This window comes from Salmo salar, chromosome 03, assembly GCF_965601325.2.
Source record: "Salmo salar chromosome 03, fSalSal1, whole genome shotgun sequence".
Classification (NCBI taxonomy): domain Eukaryota; kingdom Metazoa; phylum Chordata; class Actinopteri; order Salmoniformes; family Salmonidae; genus Salmo; species Salmo salar.
The window spans coordinates 16,986,308-17,014,304 of NC_138293.1; the positions used below are offsets into that span (position 1 = coordinate 16,986,308).

Here is a 27,997-nt window from a genome sequence, read left to right on the forward strand (position 1 = left end):
CGCCAGGGTAAGTCTACACAAAACATAGTCCTCATTTTAATTGTTTCTAAAATCCCCTAGGGGAAACATGAATGGCGGAAAAACGATTGGAACAATTTCCTTGTTTGACCGCTAGGTTTTATGGGTGTTGTGACTCATACTGTTGTACTCTATGAATTCATACCTCCGAATAGTAGGCTGATACATAGGCGATACAGTAGGTGGCGGCATGCACCTATTACATCTGTTTGCTGACAGTCAAAATACCAAAAAAGAAGAAGTAGAATTTGGTAGGTGGCGTGTATGTGCTGTGTGTTGTTTTTGGTTGCGTTGTGAGAACTCTGTGTTGAGCAGCGGCGGAAGAGAGGTAATAACAGAGGTGCATATCTCTAGTAAGAATTTGGGATGGTGTTTGGGTTATGTAACCTGTTAGAAACGTAAATATTAAGCATATATAACTGAAAGGCCCAAGTGCTGCTGTGGGTTTGGTAGAATGACGTTATGGCTGCGATCATGTGTTTTGGCTTCAGGCAGAACCAGTGGACAAACAGCCAAGATGGAGCTGGAGGAGGTGCAGGACAAACGCTCCCTCTCTGAATGCGATAAGAGGTAGTATGCCTGAAGTACTTTCATATAAATTGCAAACATGTTAAAATACTTCTCCCAAAGAACACGTATTCCAAAAAAATGACCATTTATAACCATTACGTCACATAAAATGCAAAAATGTGTTCTAATGCAAATGAATGGTTCTGCATTACGTCTCTATGAAAGTCCTTTATCACAGAGGAAAAGCTGTTTTATTTATCAACGATTGCCCAAAACAGCAAGAAAGATAGTGAGTCACAGCCTCACTATTAAATGCAGATTGATCTATTTTAATATACCTTGCTGATTAAATACATTACATTTTAGCTTTCATAGGGTGGTCCTGTGAGCAAGAGTCACACCTATATTTCTTGACTTTCTTGTGATTTTTGTCTGCACCTTGACTCCTATTGCTGCAAGCTACAAATCTGGTATGACTCCAGTCTTTGCTCCCCTTCTCCACATTTGATGTTGATCAATCTACTGGCATTTAGAAATATGGCACACACAGTTAATGAGTTGAGAACATGCATCATATGATCAATTGTTTGCTCTGTGCTCCAGTCTGGGCTCCCACTTAATTTGTGTGAATTCATTTCCATTGTTTTTGTCTGAATTGCCTTCCAGGAAGAAGGCAATGCAACCTGAGAACAGCAGCGTTGTTCAAGATGATAATGGAAAGGAAGCAGGAGAAATTAATTCTGATGTAGAATCTCAGGGATGTGGCAGCAACGATTCATTTCTAGATTCCATCTTTGAAGAAGAGTTGGATCGACTTTTGGACCTGTGAGTTGAACTATTACATTATTCAGAGTGGATAGCGTTTTAATTTAAGCATCCACTCAGTATTGTTTCCTTAAATATCTTTAATGTTCTAACACCCATTTTACACATTTTGATATTGAGTAATTTGCATTTTAATTTATTGAAATGACCACACCCAGTGTGATATTTATAGTTTGTTAATTATATACACTACCAGTCAAAAGTTTTAGAACACCCACTAATTCAAGGGTTGTTCTTTATTTTGTTCTACATTGTGGAATAATAGTGAAGACGTCAAAACTATGAAATAACACATGGAATCATGTAGTAACCAAAAAAGTGTTAAAACAAATCAAAATATATTTTAGATACTTCAACTAGCCACCCTTTGCCTTGATGACAGCTTTGCACACTTTTGCCATTCTCTCAACCAACTTCATGAGGTAGTCACCTGGAATACATTTCAATTAACAGGTGTGCCTTGTTAAAAGTACATCTGTGGAATTTCTTTCCTTCTTAATGTGCTTGAGCCAAACAGTTGTCTTGTGACAAGGTAGGGGTGGTATACAGAAGATAGCCTTTTTTGGTAAAAGACCAAGTCCATATTATGGAAAGAACAGTTCAAATAAGCAAAGAGAAATGACAGTCCATCATTACTTTAAGACATGAAGGTCAGTCAATATGGAACATTTCAAGAACTTTGAAAGTTTCTTCAAGTGCAGTCTCAAAAACCATCAAGCACTATGATGAAACTGGCTCTCATGAGGACCGCCACAGGAAAGGAAGACGCAGAGTTACCTCTGCTGCAGAGTATAAGTTCATTAGAGTTACCAGCCTCAGAAATCGGCAATTAACTTTACCTCAGATTGTAGCCCAAATAAATGCTTCAGAGTTCAAGTAGCAGACACATCTCAACATTAACTGTTCAGAGGAGACTGCGTGAGTCAGGCATTCATGGTTGAATTTCTGCAAAGAAACCACAACCAATGGACAGCAATAATAAGAGACTTGCTTGGGCCAAGAAACATGAGCAATGGACATTAGACTGGGGAAATGAGTCCAAATTGGAGACTTTTGGTTCCAACCGCCGTGTCTTTGTGAGATGCTGTGTGGGTGAACGGATGATCTCCACATGTGTATTTCCCACCATAAAGCATGGAGGAGGTGGTGTTATGGTGTGGGGGTGCTTTGCTGGTGGCACTGTCTGTGATTTATTTAGAATTCAAGGCACACTTAACCAGCACGGCTACCACAGTATTCTGCAGTAATACGCCATCCCATCTGGGGTTTTTTTTCCAACAGGACAATGACCCAACACACCTCCAGGCTATATAGGGGCTATTTTACCAAGAAGGAGATTGATGGAGTGCTGCATCAGATGACCTGGCCTCCACAATCCTCCGACTTCAACCAAATTGAGATGGTTTGGGATGAGTTGGACCGCAGAGTGAAGGATAAGCAGCCAACAAGTGCTCAGCATATGTGGGAACTCCAAGACTTTTGGAAAAGCATTCCAGGTGAAGCTGGTTGAGAGAATGTCAAGAGAGTGCAAAGCTGTCATCAAGACAAAGGGTGGCTACTTTTAAGAATCTAAAATATTCGTTTTTTTTGGTTACTACATGATTCCATATGTGTTATTTCCTAGTTTTGATGTATTCACTATTATTCTACAATGTAAAAAATAAAGAAAAACCCTTGAATGAGTAGGTGTTCTAAAACTTTTGACCAGTAGTGTATACCTATTGATTCTTGAAAAATAACACTAATGTCTCATGGGCCTAGTTGAACTGTATAAAATGTATTTGTAAACAAACAATATAAAACGGGTTAGAAAACCTATCATTTTGGCCTTATGGACTGTATTATTCAGTATTATTTTCCTAAATCTGTAATTTTGCATAAATCTGTAATTTTATCAACAAACCCAACCTTTCTCTAAGTAAGTTGATAGAAACCAGATTGTCACAATGATGCTGTTTATATGTATGGCACCACCTAAAACATATTCTATTCTTTTATTAATTGTTTTTCAGAGATGAGAATGAAGACCTTCCTTATCTGACGGAACCTTCAGAGGCTATGGAGGGGGATGATTCCCCTCCCAATGGAACAGAAGTTACAGAAACTAGAAGGGGAGATGACTTCACTCCCAACAGGACAGAAGTTACAGAGACTATAGAGGAGGATGAATACCGTCCAGATGGGACAGAAGTTACAGAGACTAGAGGGGGAGATGACTCTCTTCCAATTATGACACGGCTCAGGGTAAGGGGCATCTCCTCTCGCCCTAAGAGAGAACTTTCAGAGTCAAGTGAGGAAGATGGAGAAGACCTTCCCCCTGATACAGAAGTCATCGAGAGCAGGGCTTTAAAAAGAACAAAACTCATCTCAAGCCCCAAAGCAGCACCGCAAAGGAAGGCCAGGCCTCCATCCTCTCCTCCCTGGACACCCAGCCCTGCCAAATCCAAAAACAGAGCTCATGCAGCCACACCTCTTTTCAGTGGGTCAGAGAGGAAGTGGAGGACTGAGGATGAACCAGACCAAGAGCATAAACGGTTACCTTTCGAACCAGCTAGGACTCCTGGACCCCAGCTAGACACTTCAAAGCACTACACTGTTCTAGAGCTCTTCCAGCTCTTCTTCAGTAATGCTGTTGTTGATACTCTTTGCTCAAACACCAACAAGAATGCCAAGAGAAGACAGGAACATGGAATCAAAGAACCATGGAAACCTGTGTCTGTGGAGGAAATGTACAAATACCTCAGCATTGTAATCTATATGGGTCTGCTGAATGTGCACACTGTATCAGACTACTGGAATCGAAACAGAATATATTGTCTTCCTTTTTGTTGTACAGTCATGACTATGACAAGATTTCGGGCAATCACCTATTCACTGCACATGAGTGACCCAGCAGAAGATGAGGAAAACGACAAGAAGAAGGGGACTGCGGGGTATGATTGGCTCGTGAGAATCAAACCTCTCAAAGACCAGATATTGGCGGCATGCAGAGCCTTCTACCACCCATTCCAGAACCTTTCCATTGATGAGCGCATGGTGCGCTCCAAGGCCCGCCACAGCCTCAAACAATACATTAAATCCAAGCCCTACAGGTATGGATTCAAGCTGTATGTTTTAGCTGATTCACGAAATGGCTACACCTGCGACTTCAATGTCTTTATGAGCAAGAACCCATCTGCTTCAGGCAAAGGGGAGAGCTATGATGTTGCCATGAACCTGTTGAAGGTGCCTTACTTGGGCACTGGGTACCACATTTATGTTGATAACTTCTTCACCAGCACAACTTTCTTCCGTGACCTGTACAAAAAGAAATTGGGAGCATGTGGAACCATACGTGAAATCCGTGTGGGCATCCGAGAAAACAGCATGCCTGCTCGAGCAGAGAAAGGAACCATCCGCTGGCTCCGTGATGGGGAGCTGCTCTTCACCAAGTGGATGGGCGCACAACCAGTCACCATGTGTACCACCATTCATAAGGCATTCGCAGGGGAGCAGGTCAAAATCAGGAAACAGAGCAAAAATGGATCCTGGACAACAGAGTTCATACCCGTCCCAGAGGCAATCAAGCCGTACAACAAGTATATGGGGGGTGTGGACCTGTCTGATTCCCTTATCAAATGCTACAGTGTGGCCCACAAAACCATGAAGTGGTACAAGACCTTCTTCTTCCACTTTGTAGACATTGCTGTGGTGAACAGCTTCCTCCTGCAGAAGGACATGGCCCAGATGAACAAGAAAAAGCCCATGACCCACAAGCAGTTCAGGGAGCAGCTGTGCCTGCAGCTTGCTGACATTAGTAAGCAGGATGAGGCTGAAGAAGAGTCTTCAGAGGAGGAGGAGGAGGAGGAGGAGGAGGAAGAACAACCAGAAGAAGAGAAGGAATTGGTGGAAGTGAAGCGACCATGCTACCCTGTACCCATAATTGATCCAACCACTGTTGACTCCTCGCAAAGAAAATCTAGTGGCAGGAAGAAATGTTGTCTGTGCAAGGAAAGCCAGACCAACTGGCAGTGTGAGTCCTGTCAGGTAGCACTCTGTATGATACCAGACAGAAACTGCTTCAGAGTTTGGCACATGAATAAAAAGGATCTCGTAGCAGAAGTTTTCAAGAGGCATATAAAGTACAACCCATACCCTACCCATCCTTGGATGGAATATGGGGGGAAAAAAATTGAATTTAAGTCTCAAAAACAGGCTCAGAGTTTCATTAAACGTCATTTTGGCTTGAGGAACAACAGGAAGTAAAGCTATTTTGCTGTCCTGTGCGCACTAATGATCCTACCACTATTGACATCTCTCAAAGAGAAACCGTGGGCAGGAAGAACTGTTGTCTGTGCAAGACCACTGTGAGTCCTGTCAGGCGCCGCTCTGTATGGTAGAAGACAGGAACTGCTTCTGGTTCTGAGTGTGGCAGAGGGATCAATAGAATGTCTCTGGCACAACTTTTCAGTTGCATTGATAATACCAGTGGTCTCAAGTGGGATGATGATGATGGTAATGATTATTATTATGGTTAGGCCTATTATTTGTATTGTTTTATTATTTTAGTTTATTCTATTAATATTTGTGCCCATGAATGATCCCAGTACTCTTAAAATCTCTCACAGATGTACTGTACACATGAAGTGTCATTTGTGCAATGATTATTTAGATGATTTTGCAGAGTTAGTCTTGCCAGAAACTGCTTCAAAATATGGAATGTGATTAAAGACAATGAACAGACTGATGCAAATATGTTTTTCCCCTGGACTATAAGCTTTCTGAAATAGGTAATAGAAGAGTGTTGTTCAACTTGCCAAGATTTTGCAAGTTCATGGGGAGGTAATAGAAAAAAGTATTAGATTAATATTGCCCCTAGCCTGTGTGCAAAGTTGGTATATACAGTGCCTTCAGAAAGTATTCATATCCCTCACTTATTCCACATTTTGTTGTCTGAATTCAAAATGGATTAAATATTTTTTTAAATCTTACCCATCTACACACTAACCTATAATGGCAACATGAAAACATGTTTTTAGAAATGTATGCAAATTAATTGAAAATGTAAGTACAGAAATATCTCATTTACATAAGTATTCACACCCCTGAATCAATACATGTTAGAATCCCCTCTGGCAGTGGTTACAGCTGTGAGTCTTTCTGGGTAAGTCTCTAAAGCCCTGATTCTGACCCGAGTTATGGGTGTGTAAATGGAATGTTATTACATTTTTATGCACTTCTCTCTATGCGTATTCCTACCTTGAATTTAAGCATGAGAATAGCATGCTATTCACCTGCTATTCGTTCTGGGTGGAGATCAAATAAATGAAGGCGTGGCGGAGGTGTCAATAGATACGCCGTATTCTGACCTTGACTTAATTCCCTCATAATTCCACCACCTTTAAGCAAGAGGAAACCATGTTGAGCAAATCTGCCGGTTCCAAGTGGAAAAAGAATCAACTTTATTTTTCTGATAGAAATTACAGTATTGTCCATATACTGTAATTTACAACGATAAGAGTAAGGTTAATGAGTCATCCGTTTGGATAAAGGAATTGTAAATATAAATGACACGTGTTCTAGATCTATTTTACATTGTAATCGGTGGAGACAAATGTGAAACCAGTAATATGGCAGCAAACTGAAGCATATCAACTTTCCCACAGTGAAGTTTATTAAATGCTGTGGCATTATGCAGAATTTATATTGTGTGGCCTTTTAACTTGCAGGGAGGAGCACTCTCGAATGTCTTAATTACATGCTACCCCGACTTTCTCTGTCTCCTATTTCTATCATGTTAAATATTAGCCAGTATCAGTATCGACTGTCAGTGGCCTAATAACTCATTTAACTTCCAATTTACTGTTAGTTCCCTTCAGTTGGTATAGCCTAACTTGCTTAATTTACCTTATTTTACTTCCTCTGTAAATGCTGTCATGGCCATGTGGTTGTTGCTGAGGATCATTAGTAACAGTTCATAACATTAAAAAAAGACTTAATATTTATGGAACAGAGCGCAGACCAAGCCATTTCAGTTTCCTCCTGACCCATGGCACAACACTTGGCTGTGTCATCACACAGTTCCATGCTTAGTGCAGGCAATAGAGGGTATAGACTACTATTGTACATTATTCTCCCTATTATAATTCTATGTACACTAATCTTCCAACATCACCGTGGGTTAAATAACAATGTGGCAATATTCAGAATGAATCAAACCACTGTATTTTTGATTAATCAGTATATTTTGTGCATACTTTTTTTTATGATTCATATATACTTTCCCAACCCTAAAATGTGCCTAAATAATCTACAAGAACATGTTATTTTTAAATGTACCAGTTGGTATTAAAATGGAGATGAATAGGCATATAATTAGATGGCTTTGTTTCATTGATGCCTATTTTCTGAACCCATTCTCTCAATGTATTCTAGTCTGTCGACAAAATTCTAATTAACGGTACACCGTATTTAAAGGGATGGCTTAATGAGAAATTCTGTTGGCCAGCAAGTTGGAGGGTTTTCAGCAGTGAAATTACATTTATTCAGCACACGCAAGGGAAACACACCTGCAAAGCCCATTACGCACCTTCATAAGGTGAGTCAGTACAAACTACTGAGAAGTGCGTAGGAAAGGGGTGCATAAGAAAGGCGTAATTCCTCTGTCGGAATCGGGCACCAAGAGTTTTGCACACCTGGATTGCACAATATTTGCATTCTTTAAGCTCTTGTCAAGTTGGTTGTTGATCATTGTTATATAGCCATTTTCATGTCTTACCAAATGTTTTCAAGACGATTTAAGTCAAAACTAAGGACATTCAATGTCGTCTTGGTAAGTAACTCCTGTGTATATTTGACCTTGTGTTTTAGGTTATTGTCCTGCTGGAAGGTGAATGTGTCTCCCAGTGTCTGTTGGAAAGCAAACTGAACCAGGTTTTCCTCCAGGAATTTGCCTGTGCTTATAGCTATATTCAGTTTATTTTTATCCTAAAAAAAACTCCCTAGTCCTTGCCGATTTAAAAAATCGAAAATAATTGAACCTTTATTTAACTAGTAGGCAAGTCAGTTAAGAACAAATTCTTATTTCCAGTGACGGCCTACCAAAAGGCAAAAGGCCTCCTGCGGGGACGGGGGACTGGGATTAAAAATACAATTTAAAATAAAATATAAATATAGGACAAAACACACATCACGACAAGAGAGACAACACTACATAAAGAAGAGACCTAAGAACACAACATAGCATGGTAGCAACACAACATGGTAGCAGGACAAAACATGGTACAAACATTATTGGGCACAGACAACAGCACAAAGGGCAAGAAGATAGAGACAACAATACATCACGCAAATCAGCCACAACTGTCAGTAAGAGTGTCCATGATTGAGTCTTTGAATGAAGAGATTGAGATAAAACTGTCCAGTTTGAGTGTTTGTTGCAGGTCGTTCCAGTCGCTAGCTGCAGCGAACTGAAAAGAGGAGCGACACTGGGTTGTGTGTGCTTTGGTGACATTTAACAGAATGTGACTGGCAGAACGGGTGTTGTATGTGGAGGATGAGGGCTGCAGTAGATATCTCAGATAGGAGGGAGTGAGGCCTAAGAGGGTTTTATAAATAAGCATCAACCAGCGTCGTCCGGGTTAGGGGAAGGTTTGGCCAGCAGGGATGTCCTTGTCCCATCGCGCAGTGCACCAACTCCTGTGGAGGGCCGGGCGCAGTGCACGCTGACACGGTTGCCAGGTGTACGGTGTTTCCTCCAACACATTGGTGCGGCTGGCTTCCGGGTTAAGTGTGCATTGTGTCAAGAAGCGGTGCGGCTTGGCTGGGTTGTGTTTCCGGAGGACACACGGCTCTCGACCTTCGCCTCTCCCGAGTCCGTACGGTAGTTGCAGCGATGAGACAAGACTGTAACTACCAATTGGATACCACGAAATTGGGGGAAAAGGTGTAAACAATGTTTTAAAGACCCAGATGTTTTTTGGGAGTCAAGTTTCAGGTGCTCTTTTAGCACATCGGACTCAGTGACTGCCTGCAGGAAGAAACTTTGTAGCGGGGCAGGGGAAAAAGAGGGAGAAGCATCGGGGATAGTCACATTAGAAGGGGTGGGAGATGAGGAAATGTCGGACGTGCAAGGAGGCATGGCTTAGTCAAATAGGAACCCTGACTTAATGAACTGGTGATTAAAGAGCTCAGCCATGTGTTTCTTGTCAGTAACAACCACATCATCAACATTAAGGGACATGGGCAGCTGTGAGGAGGAGGGTGTATTCTTCAGGTCTTTAACTGTTTCCCAGAACTTCTTGGGGTTAGACCCACAGAGAGAGAACTGCTCCTTAAAGTAACTAACTTTGGCCTTCCGGATAGCCTGAGTGCACATATTTCTCATTTGCCTGAACGAGAGCCTGAGTATGCATGTGCCGAGCCTTTCGCCAAATGCAATTCTTGAGGTGGAGTAACTCTGCAAGATCACGGTCGAACCAGGGGCTGAACCTGTTTTTAATTCAAATTTTCTTTATGGGGGCGTGTTTGTTAACAATACCACTGAAAATATATTTAAAAAAGAAGGTCCAAGCGTCTTTGACAGAGAGGTTCAAGCTGATTCTGTACCATTTTACAGAGGCCAGGTCATGAAGGAAGGCTTGCTCATTAAAGTTTTTTAGCAAGCGTCTATGACAAATCAGGACAGGTCATTTCACTGAGCAGCCATTACGAACACAAGCTGTAAAACAGTGATCACTAAGGTCATTACAGAAAACACCAGACTGATACCTATCAGGATTATTTGTGAGGATAACGTCGAGGAGAGTAGCCTTTTCTGGGTGTTTGGAGTCATACCTTGTGGGATTGGTAATAATCTGAGAAAGATTTAGGGAGTCCCATTGCTTTAGGACTTGGTCAGGTGGTTTAAGCATGTCCCAGTTTAGGTCACCTAGCAGAACAAATTCAGACTTAGTGTAAGGGGCCAGGAGAGAGCTTAGGGCAGGTAGGGTACAGGCCGGTGCTGATGGAGGACGATAGCACCCAGCAACAGTCAACAAAGAGCTATTTGAAAGCATACCCATAACATGATGCAACCACCACCATGTTTGAAAATATGAAGAGTTGTAGTCAGTGATGTGTTGTGTTGGATTTCCCCCTAACATAACGCTTTGTATTCAGAACAAAAAGTTCCTTTCTTTGCCACATTTTTTGCATTATTACATAAGTGCCTTGTTGCAAACAGGATGTATTTCTTGGAATATTTTTTATTCTTTTCAGTCTGACATTTAGGTTAGTATTGTGGAGTAATTAGATGTTGTTGAGCCATTCAAAGTTCTCATATCACAACCATTAAACTCTGTTTAAAAGTCTCCATTGGCCTCATTACAGCCTGAATTTAAAATGGATTACATTTATATTTTGTGTTACTGGCCTGCACACAATACCCCCATAATGCCAAAGTGGAATTATGTTTCTAGAAATGTTTACAAATGAATAAAAAAGGAAAAAAGGAAATTTCTTGAGTCAATAAGTACTCAACCCCTTTGTTGTGGCAAGCTTAAATAAATTCAGGGGTAAACATTTGCTTAACAAGTTACATAATAAGTTGAATGGACTCACTCTGTGCAATAATAGTGTGTAACATGATTGGTGGTGTATCAATACACCCAGTCACTACAAAAATACAGGCATCCTTCCTAACTCAGTTGCCGACCATGACACAACAAAATGTTGTTAAAGTCAAAGTGTGTGAATACTTTCTGAAGGCACTGTATTACTAGATACGAATCCCAAAAGTTTCAGGTATGGCTGCCAAAGGTGCATCAACTAATTACATTTATTATCTAAACATATTTGAATACACATTTCATATTATGTGAGAGGGAAACAAATATTATGTGAAACAGTATTATAGTTATGTATTATGCGTGAACACAGTATGTGATGGGGGAATCATTGTATATATCTGAAAGGGAATAGACTATAGAAAAATAAATACAAAGTTTATGTCTGCATGCAGTTTGGAGGAAGTTGCTAACAAGCATTAGCGCATTTGCTAACTGCAAGCATGCTAGTAGATACCGTAGACTTCCAGTCATTGCGCTAACACAAGATTTATAGGCTACAGTCTCAAATGGGAACAAATGAGTCATAGTGGGCAGAACAAGCAAGAAGTTGGGCAGAGCCCGAATGGCGCATCGGTCTAAGGCACTGCATCTCTGTGCAATAGGCGTCACTACAAACCTTGGTTCAATTCTAGGGTTTGGCCAGGATAGGCTGTCATTGTAAATAACAATTTGTTCTTAACTGACTTTCCTAGTTAAATAAAAGAGCCAAGCACGAGAAAGCGAGATCCTATTGGGGCGTTCTAGCATAATCTGCGTATTTCCGTTAGTGAACACCTCCTCTGTGAAGTGCGCCGGTGCAATAACTCAATTCGCCTTTGCGCTCCTAAAGAACGCGATTTTATAAGTATTTTGCAAAGGGAAAAGTCTACAACACTTAGTCCACTCTGTTCATAACATGTTCTAGTTTTGGGAACAGAAAGCTGTATTGAGATCAAATGTTTCATCAATGATAAAATGTTCAGAATCTCGGCCAAAATCCATCTCTTTCCATTTTGTCCCACTGCTGGCCAGTGGGTTTCCTCCAAGTTTATGCTACACATTTATACATCCAGTGAAATATCTGTCTCGACATTGTTCTATCTGTGGTGTAGCTACATACAATTTAGCACTGACTCGCGAAACTACCTCTAACTTGCAGTGACATAAACATATTTACTTTCGTTTATTGACTCTGGGGAAGTAGATTACGGGTTTCATTGCCAAAATCCTGAAGTAACGTTATCCCTTGACAAACCATTGCGATTATTTTTCTTTCCTCCTCTCCGGTAGAGGGAGCACGTTTAGCTTGGGGTTGGTGGTTGTAGACTGCATTCTGAACTCAGGAGGAAGGATTCTTCGTGTTTATTCAACAAAGTAAATGCCAGCTAGCGTGAACAACGACTGGCTAAATTCACATTTAGTCAAGATTGGAAAGTAGATACATTTGGTAGGTTGCGCCCTTTCAAATTGGTAACATAATATCCGGGTACATAATAGTCTTCGTCTGGCTGAACCTTTGTGGAGCAAGGTGCTTGTAAATAGCTAGCTAATACTAGCTAACGTTAGGTTGCTACAGTACCTAGCTAAAAGGATTCAACATAACAACTGGTAGCTAGCCGGCTAGCCAGAAAGCCAGTGGAATCACAGCAGCACCGCGGGGAGCCGAGGCCCGAAAGGGAGCCTTCCAGGACCGCGGCTTGATGTACCCTGCCTGCCTCGCCCCAGCAGCCCACAATGGGGGAGACCAAAGTCATATATCACCTCGACGACCAGGAAACACCTTACCTGGTCAAATTGGCAGTGCCCGCCGACAGGGTCACACTTGCAGACTTCAAAAATGTTCTGAAGAAACCTAACTACAAGTTCTTCTTCAAATCTATGGATGACGATTTTGGGTGAGCATTATTAGCATCTAAACAGTCTACTACGGGAACGTTAACTATTCTTTCACAATGAAATTATAATTTGTCAAAACGGGTTGGCTAATGTTAGCAAACCAACGTGTTCATGTTAATCATGGCTTGAGTTTGTTATTCCTTTGTTTTAACGTTATTCGTAGCTTTTTTTTATTACACAGTTGACTTTAGTTAGCTAGTTATAGTAACAGTTATATATATTTTAGCTAACTAACGTTCAAATGATATACGAAACTAGGCAACATTGTCAATTTTCCTATTGCACAAGATTCAAGTATGGATAATTGAGATAGGTGGGCTACCTAGTTGCCTATCGGTTGTATAATAGCCAGTAAAGTGAAGTGGCCTACATCAGGGAGAAGGCCAACAGACCAGGTTAATGGTCTCTTCTCTCCTCTTGCTGCTGTTGTCAAAAAAAGGAATGCAGTAGACTGACTGGTTGGACATAAACCTCGGTCACTTACTCGGGAATGCGCTGTTGTTCACTGGCAAGTTTACAAACCAGCCCTTTGCGTGTGAAATGGTAAAGGAAATTATTCCATGTCCCATTAATCACTGAAAATGGCCTTAAACTTAACAGTAAGGTGATTTGGATAGATCTTGTGTTCCTTCAGAGCTTTTGGGTGTTTCAAAATACAGTGCATGTCAGAAATGGGTAACATCAGTGTTGAATACTTTCCTTGAGTAAAATGTAAAAAAGTGAAACACCTCAATGGCCTGTTTATAGAGAATGGCGTAGGCCTAACTGTCTATCCGGACGGTGGGGAACTCCCAAAGGGCTTTGCCAGATTGAGCTCCTGGTAGAAGTCCAACTCCTCAGATTGAGGGTCAGGACAGGTTATGTATTTGATCTCAAACCGGTCTGCAATGGGACTGAATGCACCACTGAGATACAGTGCATTGGGAAAGTATTCAGACCCCTTCACCTTTTCCACATTTTGTTACACTACAGCCTTATTCTAAAAAATGTCCTCATCAATCTACACACAATACCCCCATAATGACAAATCCAAAACAGGTTTTTAGACATGTTTGCCAAAAAATAAAAATGATAAAAACATAAATACCTTATTTACATAAGTATTCAGACCCTTTGCTACAAGACTTGAAATTGAGCTCAGGTGCATCCTGTTTCTATTGATCATCCTTGAGATGTTTCTGCAACTTGATTGGAGTCCATCTGTGGTAAATTCAATTGATTGAATATGATTTGGAAAGGCACACACCTGTCGATATAAGGTCCAACAGTTGACAGTGCATGTCAGAGCAAAAACCAAGCCATGTCAAAGGAATTGTCCATAGAGCCCCAAGACAGGATTGTGTCGGTGCACAGATATGGGGAAGGGTACCAAAACATTTCTGAAGTGTTGAAGGACCCCAAGATCCCAATGGTCACTCTAACAGAGTTCCAGAGTTCCTCTGTGGAGATGGGAGAGTCTTCCAGAAGGACAACCATCTTTGGAGCACTCCACCAATCAGGCCTTAATGGTAGAGTGGCCAGACGGAAGCCACTCCTCAGTAGAATGCACATGACAGCCCGCTTGGAGTTTGCCAAAAAGCACCTAAAGGACTCTCAGACCATGATAAACAAGATTTTCTGGTCTGATGAAACCAAGATTGAATTCTTTGGCCTGAATGCCAAGCACCTCTCAACACCTGGCCAACACCATCCCTACTGTGAAGCATGGTGGTGGCAGCATGCTGTGGGGTTGTTTTTCAGTGGCACGAAATGGGAGACAGGGTCGAGGGAGGAGCAAAGTACATAGAGATCCTTGATGAAATCCTGCTCCACTCACGACCTCAGACTGGGGTAAAAGTTCACCTTCCAGCAGGACGACGACCCTAAGCACACAGCCAAGAGAAAGCAGGAGTGGCTTCGGGACAAGTCTCTGAATGTCCTTGAGTGGCCCAGCCAGAGCCCGGACTTGAACCCGATCGAACATCTCTGGAGTGACCTGGAAATGGCTGTGCAGCAATGCTCCCCGTCTAACCTGACAGAGCTTGAGAGGATCTGCAGAGAAGAATGGGAGAAACTCCCCAAATACAGGTGTGCCAAGCTTGTAGTGTCATACCCAAGAAGACTCGAGGCTGCTAAAGGTGCTTCAACGAAGTACTGAGTAAAGGGTCTGAGTACTTATGTAAATGTGATATTAGTTTATTTTTTTTTAAATGTCTAACAGTTTTTGTTTTGTTATTGTGTTTGTGTAGATTTGAGATGTTTATTTTTTTTAATCCATTTTAGAATATTGCTGTAACGTAACAAAAAGTCAAGGGGTCTGAATACTTTCCGTATGTATGTATGTATGTATGTATGTATGTATGTATGTATGTATGTATGTATGTATGTATGTATGTATGTATGTATGTATGTTCGGCCTGCTAAATAACGTGCTCTATTGACACCAGGCTAAATTGGAATTTGGCACTGAAGGTTTGTTTCGCACACGACACACATGTTGTTGAAAATCAAAGCTTAGTAATTGAACTAGCTAGCGCAGTAATTTAACAAAATTGAGACTTAGATCTTGGCCCATATGTTTCTATCATGAGGTGACTTATTAGAATGTCTTGTCTTTGTGGGTTTGGCATAAAGCAGAAAAATATATATTTTATTTTCATAGACCTGTTGGTTTTCCTATTGTTGGGACTGGGAGTGTTTCACCCTAGTCTCAGTGCATTCTTTACCAGCATTTGTGTACACATGTTGAGTAAATGTTGTTCTCTCTTTTCCTCGCAGGGTGGTGAAAGAAGAGATATCTGATGACAATGCCAAACTCCCTTGTTTTAATGGTCGTGTGGTATCTTGGGTAAGCACACACACCACCTTTGTCTTAAGTGTTTGTCAATGATGCCCATCTGTTGTGGCTGCTATTGACTCCGAACATCACTCTGTCTCTAGGGAGGAGCCTCACTCATTTGTTTGATAATATCATTATTACTAGGGCCGGGACATTACCAATATAGCGATGCTCGTTAGTATCGTGGCAAGGAAACAACACAAAGCATAATTAACTTAAGAAAACAGGCCTAATGTTGGAAACAAACAACATTATGTTTTCCTCCAGGGTCATATCTATTTATTTTCCTAGCTATAGCACACAATATTATATACTGAACAAAAATAGAAACTCAACTTGTAAAGTGTTGGTTTCATGAGCTGAAATAAAAAATCCCAGAAATGTTCCAAATGCACAAGAAGCTTATTTCTCTCAAATTTTGTTCGCAAATTTGTATACATCCCTATTAGTGAGCATTTATCCTTTGCCAAGATAATCCACGCACCTGACAGGTATGGCATATCAAGAAGTTGATTAAACCGCATTATCATTACACAGGTGCACCTTATGCTCGGGACAATAAAAGGCCATTCTAAAATTGCAGTTTTGTCACGCAACACAATGCCACAATGTCTCAATTTTGAACGGGTGCGCAATGGGCATGCTGACTGCAGGAATGTCCACCATAGCTGTTGCCAGAGAATTGATGTTCATTTCTCTAACATAAGCCGCCTCCAACATTCCTTTAGAGAATTTGTCAGTATGTCCAATTGGCCTTGCACCCGCAGCCCACGTGTAACCACGCAAACCCAGGATCTTCACACCAGGCTTCTTAAAAATAAAAATAAAACTTTTTTTTTAAATTATATTTTATTAAAACATGCAATCTACTTGCAGTGAAGACGCTCAACATTTACAACTGGCTTTTTCACCTGCGGGATATTCTGAGACCAGCCACTCGTACAGCTGATGAAACTGAGGAAACTTGTTCTAATTGGCTGGGCCTCGCTTTCCAGTGTGTTTTTCTGGCTCCCAAATGGTTGGACCTATGCCTGCCAAGTCATGTAAATTCCATAGATTAGGGCCTAAAATGTATATTTAAATTGACAGATTTTCTTATGAGGTGTAACTCAGTAAAACCGTTGACATTGTTAAATGTTGCGTTTTTAGATTTTTGTTAAGTATACATAGAGCAGGGGATTTAAAAGACCAAAGAGTTTAATCTGCTTCGTGTTTTCATTTTTGCCATTGAAAAAAATATCGCAATACTGGTATCGTCCCGGCCCTAATTACACACACTGTCTCTCATTCTCTTTATTTCTCGTCAATCTTTTTAGTAGAGGTCGACCGATTAATCGGAATGGCCGATTTAATTAGAACCGATTTTAAAGTTTTTAAAGTTTTCATAACAATCTGTATTTTTGGCCGCCGATTTATTTATTATTATTGTTTTTTGTTTTTTTACACCTTTATTTAACTAGGCAAGTCAGATTAAGAACACATTCTTATTTTCAATGACGGCCTAGGAACAGGGGTTAACTGCCTTGTTCAGGGGGGATCCGTTTTTGCAACCTTCCGGTTACTAGTCCAACGCTCTAACCACCTGCCTTACATTGCACTCCACGAGGAGCCTGCATGGCAGGCTGACTACCTGTTACGCGAGGGCAGCAAGAAGCCAAGGTATGTTGCTAGCTAGCATTAAACTTATCTTATAAAAAACTATCAATCTTAACATAATCACTAGTTAACTACACATGGTTGATGATATTACTAGTTTATCTAATGTGTCCTGCATTGCATATAATCGATGCGGTGCCTGTTAATTTCTCATTGAATCACAGCCTACTTCGACAAATGGGTGTTGATTTAACAAGCGCATTTGCGAAAAAAGCACTGTCGTTGCACCAATGTACCTAACCATGAACATCAATGCCTTTCTTTAAAACCAATACACAAGTATATATTTTTAAACCTGCATATTTAGTTAATATTGCCTGCTAACATGAAATTGGGTCACTTATCTTGCATTCATTGCACACAGTCAGGGTGTATGCAACAGTTTGGGCCACCTGGCTCGTTGTGAACTAATTTGCCAGAATTTTACGTAATTATGACATAACATTGAAGGTTGTGCAATGTAACAGGAATATTTAGACTTAGGGATGCCACCCGTTAGATAAAATACAGAACGGTTCCGTATTTCACTGAAAAGTTTTTTCTTTCTTTTCGAGATGATAGTTTCCGGATTCGACCATATTAATGACCTAAGGCTCGTATTTCTGTGTGTTATTATGTTATAATTAAGTCTATGATTTGATATTTGATAGAGCAGTCTGACTGAGTGGTGGTAGGCACCAGCAGGCTCGTAAGCATTCATTCAAACAGCACTTTCGTGCGTTTTGCCAGCAGCTCTTCGCTGTGCTTCAAGCTGTTTATGACTTCAAGCCGGGTGGGTATAATTTGTGGAACGTTCCAACAGGAATCTATTCCAAAAACTTCGTAAATAACAAGGTTGCCAAAAAACAACACATACAAAGTTGTATAGCGGCATAATAAGATACCGGGTAGGGAGTGGTCTATTTCATTGCGTTTTTGACTCATCACGTTTATTCCGAAAAATGTCTGTCCTCACTCTGGTTGCCTATGGACAAACATTAAGAATAAGCTACGTGGTGAGTTGATGCCTATTCGGCAGCTAGTTACCTAGGTTTGTATGCGTTGCTACTTTGTATGCGTTGTTGGTTGGCAACCTTTTACTTTACGTTTTTTGGAACAGATTCCTGTTGGAACGTTGCACAAATTATACCCACCCCTTCAGGCCTATCAACTCCCAAGATTAGGCTGGTGTAACCGATGTGAAATGGCTAGCTAGTTAGCTGGGTGCGCGCTAATAGCGTTTCAAACGTCACTCGCTCTGAGACTTGGAGTAGTTTTTCCCCTTGCTCTGCATGGGTAACGCTGCTTCGAGGGTGGCTGTTGTCGATGTGTTCCTGGTTCGAGCCCAGGTAGGAGCGAGGAGAGGGACGGAAGCCCTACTGTTACACTGGCAATATTAAAGTGCCTATAAGAACATCCAATAGTCAAAGGTATATGAAATACAAATCGTATAGAGAGAAATAGTCCTATAATAACTACAACCTTAAACTTCTTACCTGGGAATATTGAAGACTCATGTTAAAAGGAACCACTAGCTTTCATATGTTCCCATGTTCTGAGCAAGGCACTTAAACGTTAGCTTTCTTACATGGCACATATTGCACTTTTACTTTCTTTTCCAACACTTTGTTTTGCATTATTTAAACCAAATTGAGCATGTTTCATTATTTATTTGAGGCTAAATTGATTTTATTGATGTATTATATTAAGTTCAAATAAGTGTTCCTTCAGTATTGTTGTAATTGTCATTATTACAAATAAATACATTTCTTTTTAATCGGCCAGTTAATCGGCATCGGATTTTTTTGGGGCCCTCCAATAATCGGTATCGTCGGTGAAAAATCATAATCGGTCGACCTCTACTTTTTAGCTGTCTTCCAAATACACACTTGTTGTTTGTCTCCAACTCATACATTCTCAGAACACACAGACCCGTGTGTGTCTTCATGACTGAGACGTGTTTTTCTGCACCTCCTTGCTTATCCTCTTTTTCTCAATTGAGTTCTGATTAAGACAAACTGAAATCACAGGATCATAGACATCACTCTCAAATAAAGAACTTCACTGCACCTAATGAGAAGATTGAATCACAGACTGGCAAAAGAAAGTGAGGAGTGAATGGGTGGTTTGTTTAAGAAGGAAATGGTGTGTGTACTGAGAAATTAGTTTTGGAGACATTAACAACTAGTGCAGGGTTCCCCAACTGACACCTCCGGGTGGTTTAATTTGGCCCCCCAAGTTTTCTGAGCCCCAAAAGAAACACTTGCATTGTTTTCCCTTGTTGGACATAAGACTGTATAAACACCAGGAAATCAGCTCCAAGGGATTTTAATTTAAGAAATCTGTTCCCAAGTATTCCCACGTGATTGTATACAAATGTAAGCAAGGTTTGAAATTACTGTTTTAGTCAAACATATCTGTTTGGGCTTCTTGCAGTCAATTTTCAGTCAACAAATTATTTGTAATTATTCCCGCCCCCCCCCCCCCCCCAGCCATCCGCTCAACAAAAGATTGTCCCGCGGCTGAATCTAGTTGATGATCCTTGAACTAGTGGGTATTTGTAAGATTAACAAGAAGAGAAAAAAAAGTGTGAGAGGGACTGCGTGTGAAGGAGAGGGTGTAGGCCTAAATGACGTAAATGTACCTTGTTACTATAACTAGGAAGATCTCTGGCCCTAGGTTATTGGCTTTCTTCCATACAGTACATGGTCAGGAAAGTATGATCGTCATCTCTGGTTATGTATATTTATCTGTCTGTGTCATTGGCATTGTCTGTCTGTCTCTGTCTGATCAGGCTAAAATGAAGTTCTAGTGAAATGTGTTTAGTATCCAGCGTGTATGTATGTCTGTCTGTCTCGGTCTGATCAGGCTAAAATGAAGTTCTAGTGAAATGTGTTTAGTATCCAGCGTGTATGTCTGTTTGTCGCCTCTCTGCTTGGTCTCTGGGGCTACAGGCCTGGTTTGCTTTAAACGCATTTGTAAAAATAGCTGTATAGTGCATGCAAATACAATTTGAGGGTGCATGATTGTTGGGGTCTCACCGTTGGTCTCTCTGTCCTCAGCTGGTGTCAGGGGATGGTGCTCACTCAGACGGGGGCTCGGTGGTTGAGAGTTTGTTGGAGCTGCCGCCACCCCCCCTGGAGAGGACTGGGGGCATCGGGGGCTCCAGACCACCATCCTACCAGTTAGTTTTGTGTGTGTGTGTGTGCGCCTGTTCAGCTGTGTGTGCAATGTACTGTTGTGACTTTACTTTCATTAATCTGCTGACTGTTATTTATCTAGTCAACTATGTTTATTTGTTACCCGATTTTAAATGAATCATGTAACAATTAACTCATTGGGAATTGGGGCACCACGAAAGTTACCATCTCCCGAATGAAACTCTAAAGGTCTTTAGCTATCACCTCCATAAACAGTCAATGGATGAATCATAACCTCGTATCATATCATCATTCTGAACAGTCGTAACCTCCTGCATCTGCAAAAACCCAGCCTTCCTTATGATTCTGTACTACACAAATTAGTTCAATTATTTATTTACTAGCTAACCAAATGGCAACACAGGATAAACATACACACTTAATACATTAGTAACAGGTCCCTAGTGGACTGGCTCAATATGGAGGCTTGTTACAAAGGAGATGGAGAAAGATAGGCTAGCCAGACGTGTTGATGGTTCCCATTGGTGATGAGAGTAGTAGAATGGTCCCACTTAAGTTCACTTTTCTACATACTTAGGACAGCTAATCAGCTGTACCAGTGATTGTCCGGGAGGTGACTACCTTGTTGAGATTTCAGAGTTCGAACCACTTTGGACGTGAGCTGCAGCTCAACGCCTCTCTGGTCTCATATGTTAATTCTTAACCCACCTTTTTTAGACTGTTCATTGAAAAGTGGCGGTTCGTGAGGCTGACACGATTTCTGACCTCACTCAAGGGGGCGGGGACTACTCACTAGTACAAAGTTATAGAAATCATTTCCTCTTCTAGTGTAAGATCACATCCCTCTCTTAACAAAAACACTGTGTTTGTCCTATTTCATACACAATGTAGAGGATGACACTTTGTACATGTAGACTTTCCAAGTTACAGTATTTCCTTTATAACAATATTTAATGACGTCACAAAATTAGATTATTATTCTTTAGATTGCCTCTGACCATCCCCCACGTTCTATGTTTAGAGATATTGTTCCAGTATTTGCTTTAGGATGTTTTAGTTTCGTCGAGAAAACCTCTGTGAAACAAAGGCACACTCCTGTGTGAATTTGGAGAGGGAGACAGCTGAAAGTTCTCATCCTTGATTGACAGCAGGGTATGAGCTGTCACCCCCCCCCCCCCCCCCCACCAGTTCCCCCCTCCCCCCTCTGTGGGTGAGAGAGGGTCTGGCTGAAGTCATCCAATGGACAGCTAATCCGACCCATCTGGATCATCACAGTCATGACTGCACATCTATTTTACTGTTTGTTATTTTGTGTGTGTGTGTGGTGTGTGTGTGTGTGTGTGTGTGTGTGTGTGTGTGTGTGTGTGTGTGTGTGTGTGTGTGTGTGTGTAAGATAAGTTGTATGTGTGCTTGTGAATAAGTGTGTTTTTGTCTTTCTCCAAGACTCTGTATATGTTTTGTAAAATCACCCTAAAGAGTCAGTGCACTCTGGGCCCAGTCATAAATTCGCAGCATTTCGTTCTTGTTGCGGTCAGAGAGCACTCTGGACGCTCTGACCGAGGTGGACATTGTGAGGTTTAGAACACTCGGAACAACAGCAATAAAACAAATATATTATTATTTAACCTTTATTAAACAGTTAAGAACAATTTCTTATTTACAATGACGGCCTACCGGGGAACAGTGGGTTAACTGCTTTGTTCAGGGGCAGAACGACAGATGATTACCTTGTCAGCTCGGGGATTCGATCCAGCAACCTTTTGGTTACTGGCCCAACACTAACCACAAAAGCTACTAGCTTCCAAACACAATGAAAGAACACCATATAATCGCTTGACTCCCAAGTTTACTTTGATAGGATGGTTATTCTATCAATATTTGTGAATAAAGGCGTTTCCACTGCCATTTCTCGCATAATTAATTTTACAGACACAAAAAGACTCTACCATGTCGAACGAACAAATGACCTGATGGCATGTACAATTTTTACCGGAACTTCCTGTTTCCATCACAGCTGTTGTGATTTTTCTTTAAAATACGGTATGACTTTACTCACATAAACTGTGGATGGAAACGTGCTTACTGGCCACAAATATATTTTTTGCCAATGTTTACTTAAACCTGCCATAACAACCAAGTTTATGGCGTTTGTCATTTCCTAAATTATTCTGTGCTCTATCAAACCAGTTCTGAAGTCGGTGTAGATTGACAGGGTGAATTTACAAATAATGTATCCTTTGTGCTTCTAACATCTGCCTAATAACCATGACAAACGGCACAACTACTTGCTCTATGGAATAATTATTACTTTTGCGACACGCCACTCTTTTCTCTCTCCCCCTCTGACCCACTCTCAATTTCTCTCCCCTCCCTCATCCCTTTCTCCATCCGTTTCTCGCACTGCAGTGGGAAGGCCATAGGTGGACGAGACTCATTGGACAACGAGACTGAGACGGGCTCGATGGTGTCCCAGAGGAGAGAGAGGGAGCGACCGCGTCGGAAACCCACTCAACAGCCTGGTCTGAGAGCAGTCTGTCCCCTCCACTCCTCTCTTTAGTCACTCACTCAGCATCTCTCTTTCACTCCTCTTTGACATACTCTCTTAACTCTACTGTCCACTTCCTAGCGGAAGATGTGACAAGTGAAAGTTTTAGGATAGGCTTGGTGGAATATGCACCTATCAAGGGGCAGTGCTATTACCACCATTTTAACCTATCCAGCTTTATAGTTATCCAAACTACATGACTTTCCTAGGGCCTGGGCCTATAGCGTGGGGCCTTTCGCTGAGTGCCGTGTCGCCCCCTGCAGGTGGGAGGAACGGTTACTCGCGAGTGGGCCGAGGGGCGGAGCTGAGCCAATACGACAGCTGCTCGTCCTTCATGAGCAGTGAGCTGGAGTCCACCAGCTGTTTCGACTCTGAGGACGACGACGCCACCAGCCGGTGAGGCCCTCCACCTAACCATCACGCAACATTTGTCTAACCTCCACTTTCTTGCCTCCTTCCAGTGGGAACCTTTGCCTTATGTCTCCTGTGACCCTTTTGGGCTTTCTCCTCCCAGCTTCAGCAGTTCCACAGAGCAGAGCTCCTCACGCCTGATGAGGCGACACCGCCGGCGCCGGCGGAAACCCAAAACGTCCAACATGGAAAGGGTGAGATGGGCAGACACGCACACAGTATTTTGATATGTAAATGACCTTACGTCTCTCGTCACGCTTCTTTGTCTCCCGCTCTTTCTTTGTAGTCTTCATCCTTCAGCAGCATCACAGACTCCACCATGTCTCTGAACATAATCACTGTCACACTGAACATGGGTAACTATTTCTGTTGCTGTACTTCTCACTTTTCCTGATAAATTGTAATCCAACTTTGCATAGTCCTCTCTGTTCGTAGTTCTCAAAGCATTTTTTGACAAACTGGAATATGAACTAATTAACTACAAATATGAAGTAGAAATCCTACACTGTCTCAATGTGCCTCCTCTCTCTTTCTATCTTGTAGAGAAGTATAACTTCCTGGGCATCAGCATCGTGGGGCAAAGCAATGAGAGGGGAGACGGAGGCATCTACATCGGCTCCATCATGAAGGGTGGGGCTGTGGCTGCAGACGGACGCATTGAGCCCGGAGACATGCTGCTGCAGGTGTGTCTGTGACTACAGAAATGTGGCCCCCATTCAACGTTGGAGTAGGGTGATCAAGCAGTTGAATTCTGGGTTGAGTTCATGATGCATTAAATGGACTGAAATGGGGTGGAACTACCTGAATATGTCCAATAAGAAGTGCTTGTTTTGCTCCAGTGAAACCTAGTGCGTACGAACCAGATCAGAGATTGTCTCCTCACTCCTAACAGGTGAACGACATCAACTTTGAGAACATGAACAACGACGATGCGGTTCGAGTGCTGAGGGACATCGTACACAAGCCAGGGTGATTCTCTCACACACACACCTGTGTTCTATCACAAGCACATTTACAAATACACACAAGTTGCAACCACAGTCTTAGGACAGACATAGAAATAATGTTGTATTTTATACTTTCACTTTCTTTGGTATTGTATTCGGTCTGTAAAAAGACAGGTGTAAGTTTAGCAGCTTTGCCTTATAAATGTGTGTTGTGTGCATAGCCAGCTCTGTGTTAAGTGTGTGTGTGTGTGTGTGTGTGTGTGTGTGTGTAAACTCTGTTTACAGGCCCATCACTCTGACTGTGGCTAAGTGCTGGGACCCCAACCCCCGTAGCTGCTTTGCTCTGCCTAGAAGTGAGTATTCTGCTGTGTCTTCCTCACACAACACACCACTCAAAATATGTTAATGTTTGTGAATATTTGTGGTGGTTTTATGGATGGTTTTGTGATATCTGTGTACTATGTCCCTCTAACCCCCTTTTTCTCCCACCAGGTGAGCCGATCCGGCCCATTGACCCTGCTGCGTGGGTGTCCCACACTGCAGCGATGACGGGGGTGTACCCTGCCTATGGCATGAGCCCCTCGATGACCACGGTCACCTCCACCAGCTCCTCCATCAGCAGCTCCATCCCTGAGACTGAACGTGAGTGACACCTACACCTGGGTCCCATCAGAACTCATGGAAACACTCTGAAATACCTCTTGTTTTATTGCGTCATGGTATGTGACCGAGATCCTAATGTGATGCCTTTTAATAAGTTCCACTAATCTTTAAAAGGAACCCACAACTGTTATACTGGGGAAAACCTGTGTCCTAACTGAAGAGTCCCACTGTCCCATTGTAAACCTGTAGGCCATGGTAACTACCCTGGCTAAACCCAGTAACCCACTGTCCCATTGTAAACCTGTAGGCCATGGTAACTACCCTGGCTAAACCCAGTAACCCACTGTCCCATTGTAAACCTGTAGGCCATGGTAACTACCCTGGCTAAACCTGGTAACTACCCTGGCTAAACCCGGTAACTACCCTGGCTAAACCCGGTAACACACACCTCCCATTTGCTCCTCACAGGCTTCGACGATTTCCACTTGTCCATCCACAGCGACATGGCAACCGTTGCCAAGGCCATGGCTTCCCCGGAGTCAGGCCTGGAGGTGCGAGACAGGATGTGGCTAAAGATCACCATCGCCAATGCCTTTATAGGTACACTCACTCTCTTTTCCTCTCTCTATCTCTACCCCCCTCTCTCTCTATCTCTACCCCTCTCTCTCTACCCCCCCCCCCTCCCATCAGTCCGTCTTCCTGTCCTCCGGTTTTTCACTTTCTCATTTTGTCTAGATGTCTTTCTAAATTCCCCCGTTCTATGCCTTACTTTGTCTCTTTTGCAGGTTAATTGCCATTGAATGTGTATGTTTGTGTCTAGACTCATTGTGTGTGTCTTCCCAGGCTCAGACGTGGTGGACTGGCTCTTCCATCACGTGGAGGGCTTCTCAGACCGCAGGGAAGCCAGGAAGTACGCCAGTAACCTGCTCAAGGCCGGCTACATCCGCCACACCGTCAACAAGATCACCTTCTCCGAGCAGTGTTACTACATCTTCGGAGACCTCTGTGGCAGTGAGTGTTTTCAGTAGATCATCATATTTCCTAGTTTGAAAACAACCCCTAGTCCCTGGTCCGAAACTACAACATTTATGTTCTTGACCTCTCTCTCTCTCTCTCTCTCTCTCAGACATGACCCACCTGTCTCTGCAAGACCACGACGGCTCCAGCGGAGGGGCGTCGGACCAGGACACCCTGCCCCCTCTGCCCCACCCTGGGGCGGCCCCCTGGCCCATGGCCCTACCCTACCAGTTCCCCATCGCCCACCCCTACAACCCCCAGCCCCAACACGACCTGCCCCAGGGCTTCCCAGGAGTAGGGGCGGGCAGCGCTGGCAGCCAGCACAGCGACGGTGAGGAAAGCTGGGACTCACCAGCAGAATTCAGTCAAACCCAGACACAGAGAGAGGGGGAACTAGTTTCAGTTAACCAACACAACAGCCTAGGACAATGCAACACTTTGAGTTAACACACATTGTAAAAAATAATTTAAAAAATAATCATAATACAATCGTAACAATATTTCCTGTTGACTTAAAAGCTATTGAGCTATTTATCTGCCGCATTTGAACTTATTGGCCAGTCAATATCAATGAATATGTGTTGGCCCCAGCATGAATCAGCACTACCATGCCTGACGAGTGTTCACAGCATAAATAAATTATATAGAAAAACTTCAAAAGGAGATTTTAAGATTATACAGGAGTGTTGCCCTAATAGATAAATGAATTTGAATATATCTACAAGTCATGTACGCAGCAAAGCCAGAACGTGCACACAGTCAATCATATAAAACATTTGCAGTCATGTATGAAGGACAAATAGTTGGATGTTAACACACTTTGTTTGTTTTCCTCCCCTGACTCCAGGCAGCAGCGGCTCCAACTGCAGTAAGACCGAGGGCAGAGGAGGCGGCGCTGGGGGCTCCAACAAGTCGGGTGGTAGTGGCAGTGAGTCAGAGATCAGGAGCCATCGGGCCCCCAGTGAGCGCTCTGTGGCCCCTAGCGAGCGCAGCACCCGCAGTTCCTACAGCCATCGAAGCGTCCACTCACTGTCCTACGGCCCCGGCTTGGTCTATGCCCCCCCAGGCCTACCCCCTCAGCCCCTCCACCTGGCCACAGCTGCCCCCGGAGCACCCCCAGGCCGAGAGCTGGCCAACGCTCCCCCAGAGCTCACCGGCTCCCGCCAGTCCCTGCGCATAGCTGTGGGCAACCCTGGCGAGTTCTTTGTCGATGTCATGTGACGCAGGTCATGTCATAGGCACACCACAAAATGGTGGATAGGAATTGTTTTGTTTAGTGGTGAGAGGGACAGACAGGAGGAGGAGGTCTCTAGAAAATCATTGTTGGGGTCAATTCCATTTCCTTTTTGAATTGGCAGAATTAAAATGTAATTGAGCCCAACCCTGCTGGAAATGTCCTCTCTTGCTCTTCTGCTCTACTTTCTTCAGTGAAGAAACCCCCCATCAGTTTCCTCCCTGTGAGGCGAGTTGTGTTTGGGTCGTGACCGGGAGGGAGGCCGGGGAAACAGCTGAGGATGACTCAGCGCTTTTCTACATGGATGTTTTTAATTTGTTATTTTCTGTCTTTCCTCTCCTTATCTGCACGTCCTCTGTCCTCCCCAACCCCAGTCCATCAGAGACAAAGGTTAAAAAAGATTCCTCCCTCCCGCCATACTTTCTTTCACCTAAAATGGTCCCTTAACAACCGATTTATGTTTGCAAAGTGAAAGAAATAGAAAATTAACACTAATCTTAAATTGACTTTTGTTTGTATGACTTTGTTTGACTATGAAAATGTAGTGCAAGAGACTTGATGCCCTTTCTGTTCTCTTGTGTTTATCATAGCTGGTTGCTGATACATGTAGTTTCTTTTTCAACACTTAACATGAGCTTCCAGTTTAGGCTCATTGGTTAAAGTACATTTGTCTGTTAACCAGAGGTATATTTGTGTCTCTGTCTTGCGATAATGTGGAGAGAAAAAAGGTTTTCTTACCAACTCTCACTACTCTTTTATTGAGAAATGTGTTTTTATTTATAAATATAGTTTTATGACTTTAATGTCTTGT

The 27,997-nt window shown here is 42.5% G+C and overlaps 2 protein-coding genes across 4 annotated transcripts; both read left to right on the top strand.

The window, feature by feature from the left end:
* Positions 1-238: 238 nt before the first annotated feature.
* On the top strand, positions 239-6,075 carry LOC106599059 (piggyBac transposable element-derived protein 4). 3 transcript variants are annotated; one of them, XM_014190117.3, is made up of 4 exons: positions 239-358; positions 510-588; positions 1,195-1,353; positions 3,366-6,075. In XM_014190117.3, exons 2-4 carry the CDS (start codon positions 536-538, stop codon positions 5,596-5,598), a joined length of 2,445 nt encoding a protein of 814 aa, XP_014045592.3. In that variant the 5' UTR covers positions 239-358; positions 510-535; the 3' UTR covers positions 5,599-6,075. The 3 variants fall into 3 exon arrangements, with proteins under 3 accessions (XP_014045592.3, XP_014045590.3, XP_045570508.1); XM_014190115.3 differs by having other exon boundaries at positions 239-346; XM_045714552.2 differs by lacking the exon at positions 239-358 and adding an exon at positions 2,635-2,849 and having other exon boundaries at positions 504-588.
* Positions 6,076-12,219: 6,144 nt separating this feature from the next.
* Positions 12,220-27,989, top strand: LOC106599063 (segment polarity protein dishevelled homolog DVL-3). Its single transcript, XM_082973298.1, has 15 exons — positions 12,220-12,814; positions 15,573-15,642; positions 20,331-20,452; positions 22,836-22,948; positions 23,238-23,370; positions 23,489-23,579; positions 23,672-23,741; positions 23,929-24,068; positions 24,278-24,354; positions 24,618-24,685; positions 24,825-24,974; positions 25,404-25,535; positions 25,779-25,946; positions 26,062-26,283; positions 26,800-27,989. Exons 1-15 carry the CDS (start codon positions 12,654-12,656, stop codon positions 27,171-27,173), a joined length of 2,091 nt encoding a protein of 696 aa, XP_082829424.1. The 5' UTR covers positions 12,220-12,653; the 3' UTR covers positions 27,174-27,989.
* Positions 27,990-27,997: the final 8 nt, after the last annotated feature.

Excerpts from the sequence above, each read along its gene's own strand:
- LOC106599063 (XM_082973298.1), top strand. The coding sequence starts at position 12,654 with ATGGGGGAGACCAAAGTCATATATCACCTCGACGACCAGGAAACACCT. Across the intron at positions 24,069-24,277 it reads CCGGAGACATGCTGCTGCAG|GTGAACGACATCAACTTTGA; the intron begins GTGTGTCTGTGA and ends CACTCCTAACAG. Across the intron at positions 24,686-24,824 it reads CTGCTTTGCTCTGCCTAGAA|GTGAGCCGATCCGGCCCATT; the intron begins GTGAGTATTCTG and ends TTCTCCCACCAG.
- LOC106599059 (XM_014190117.3), top strand. The coding sequence starts at position 536 with ATGGAGCTGGAGGAGGTGCAGGACAAACGCTCCCTCTCTGAATGCGAT. Across the intron at positions 589-1,194 it reads CTCTCTGAATGCGATAAGAG|GAAGAAGGCAATGCAACCTG; the intron begins GTAGTATGCCTG and ends ATTGCCTTCCAG. Across the intron at positions 1,354-3,365 it reads TTGGATCGACTTTTGGACCT|AGATGAGAATGAAGACCTTC; the intron begins GTGAGTTGAACT and ends ATTGTTTTTCAG.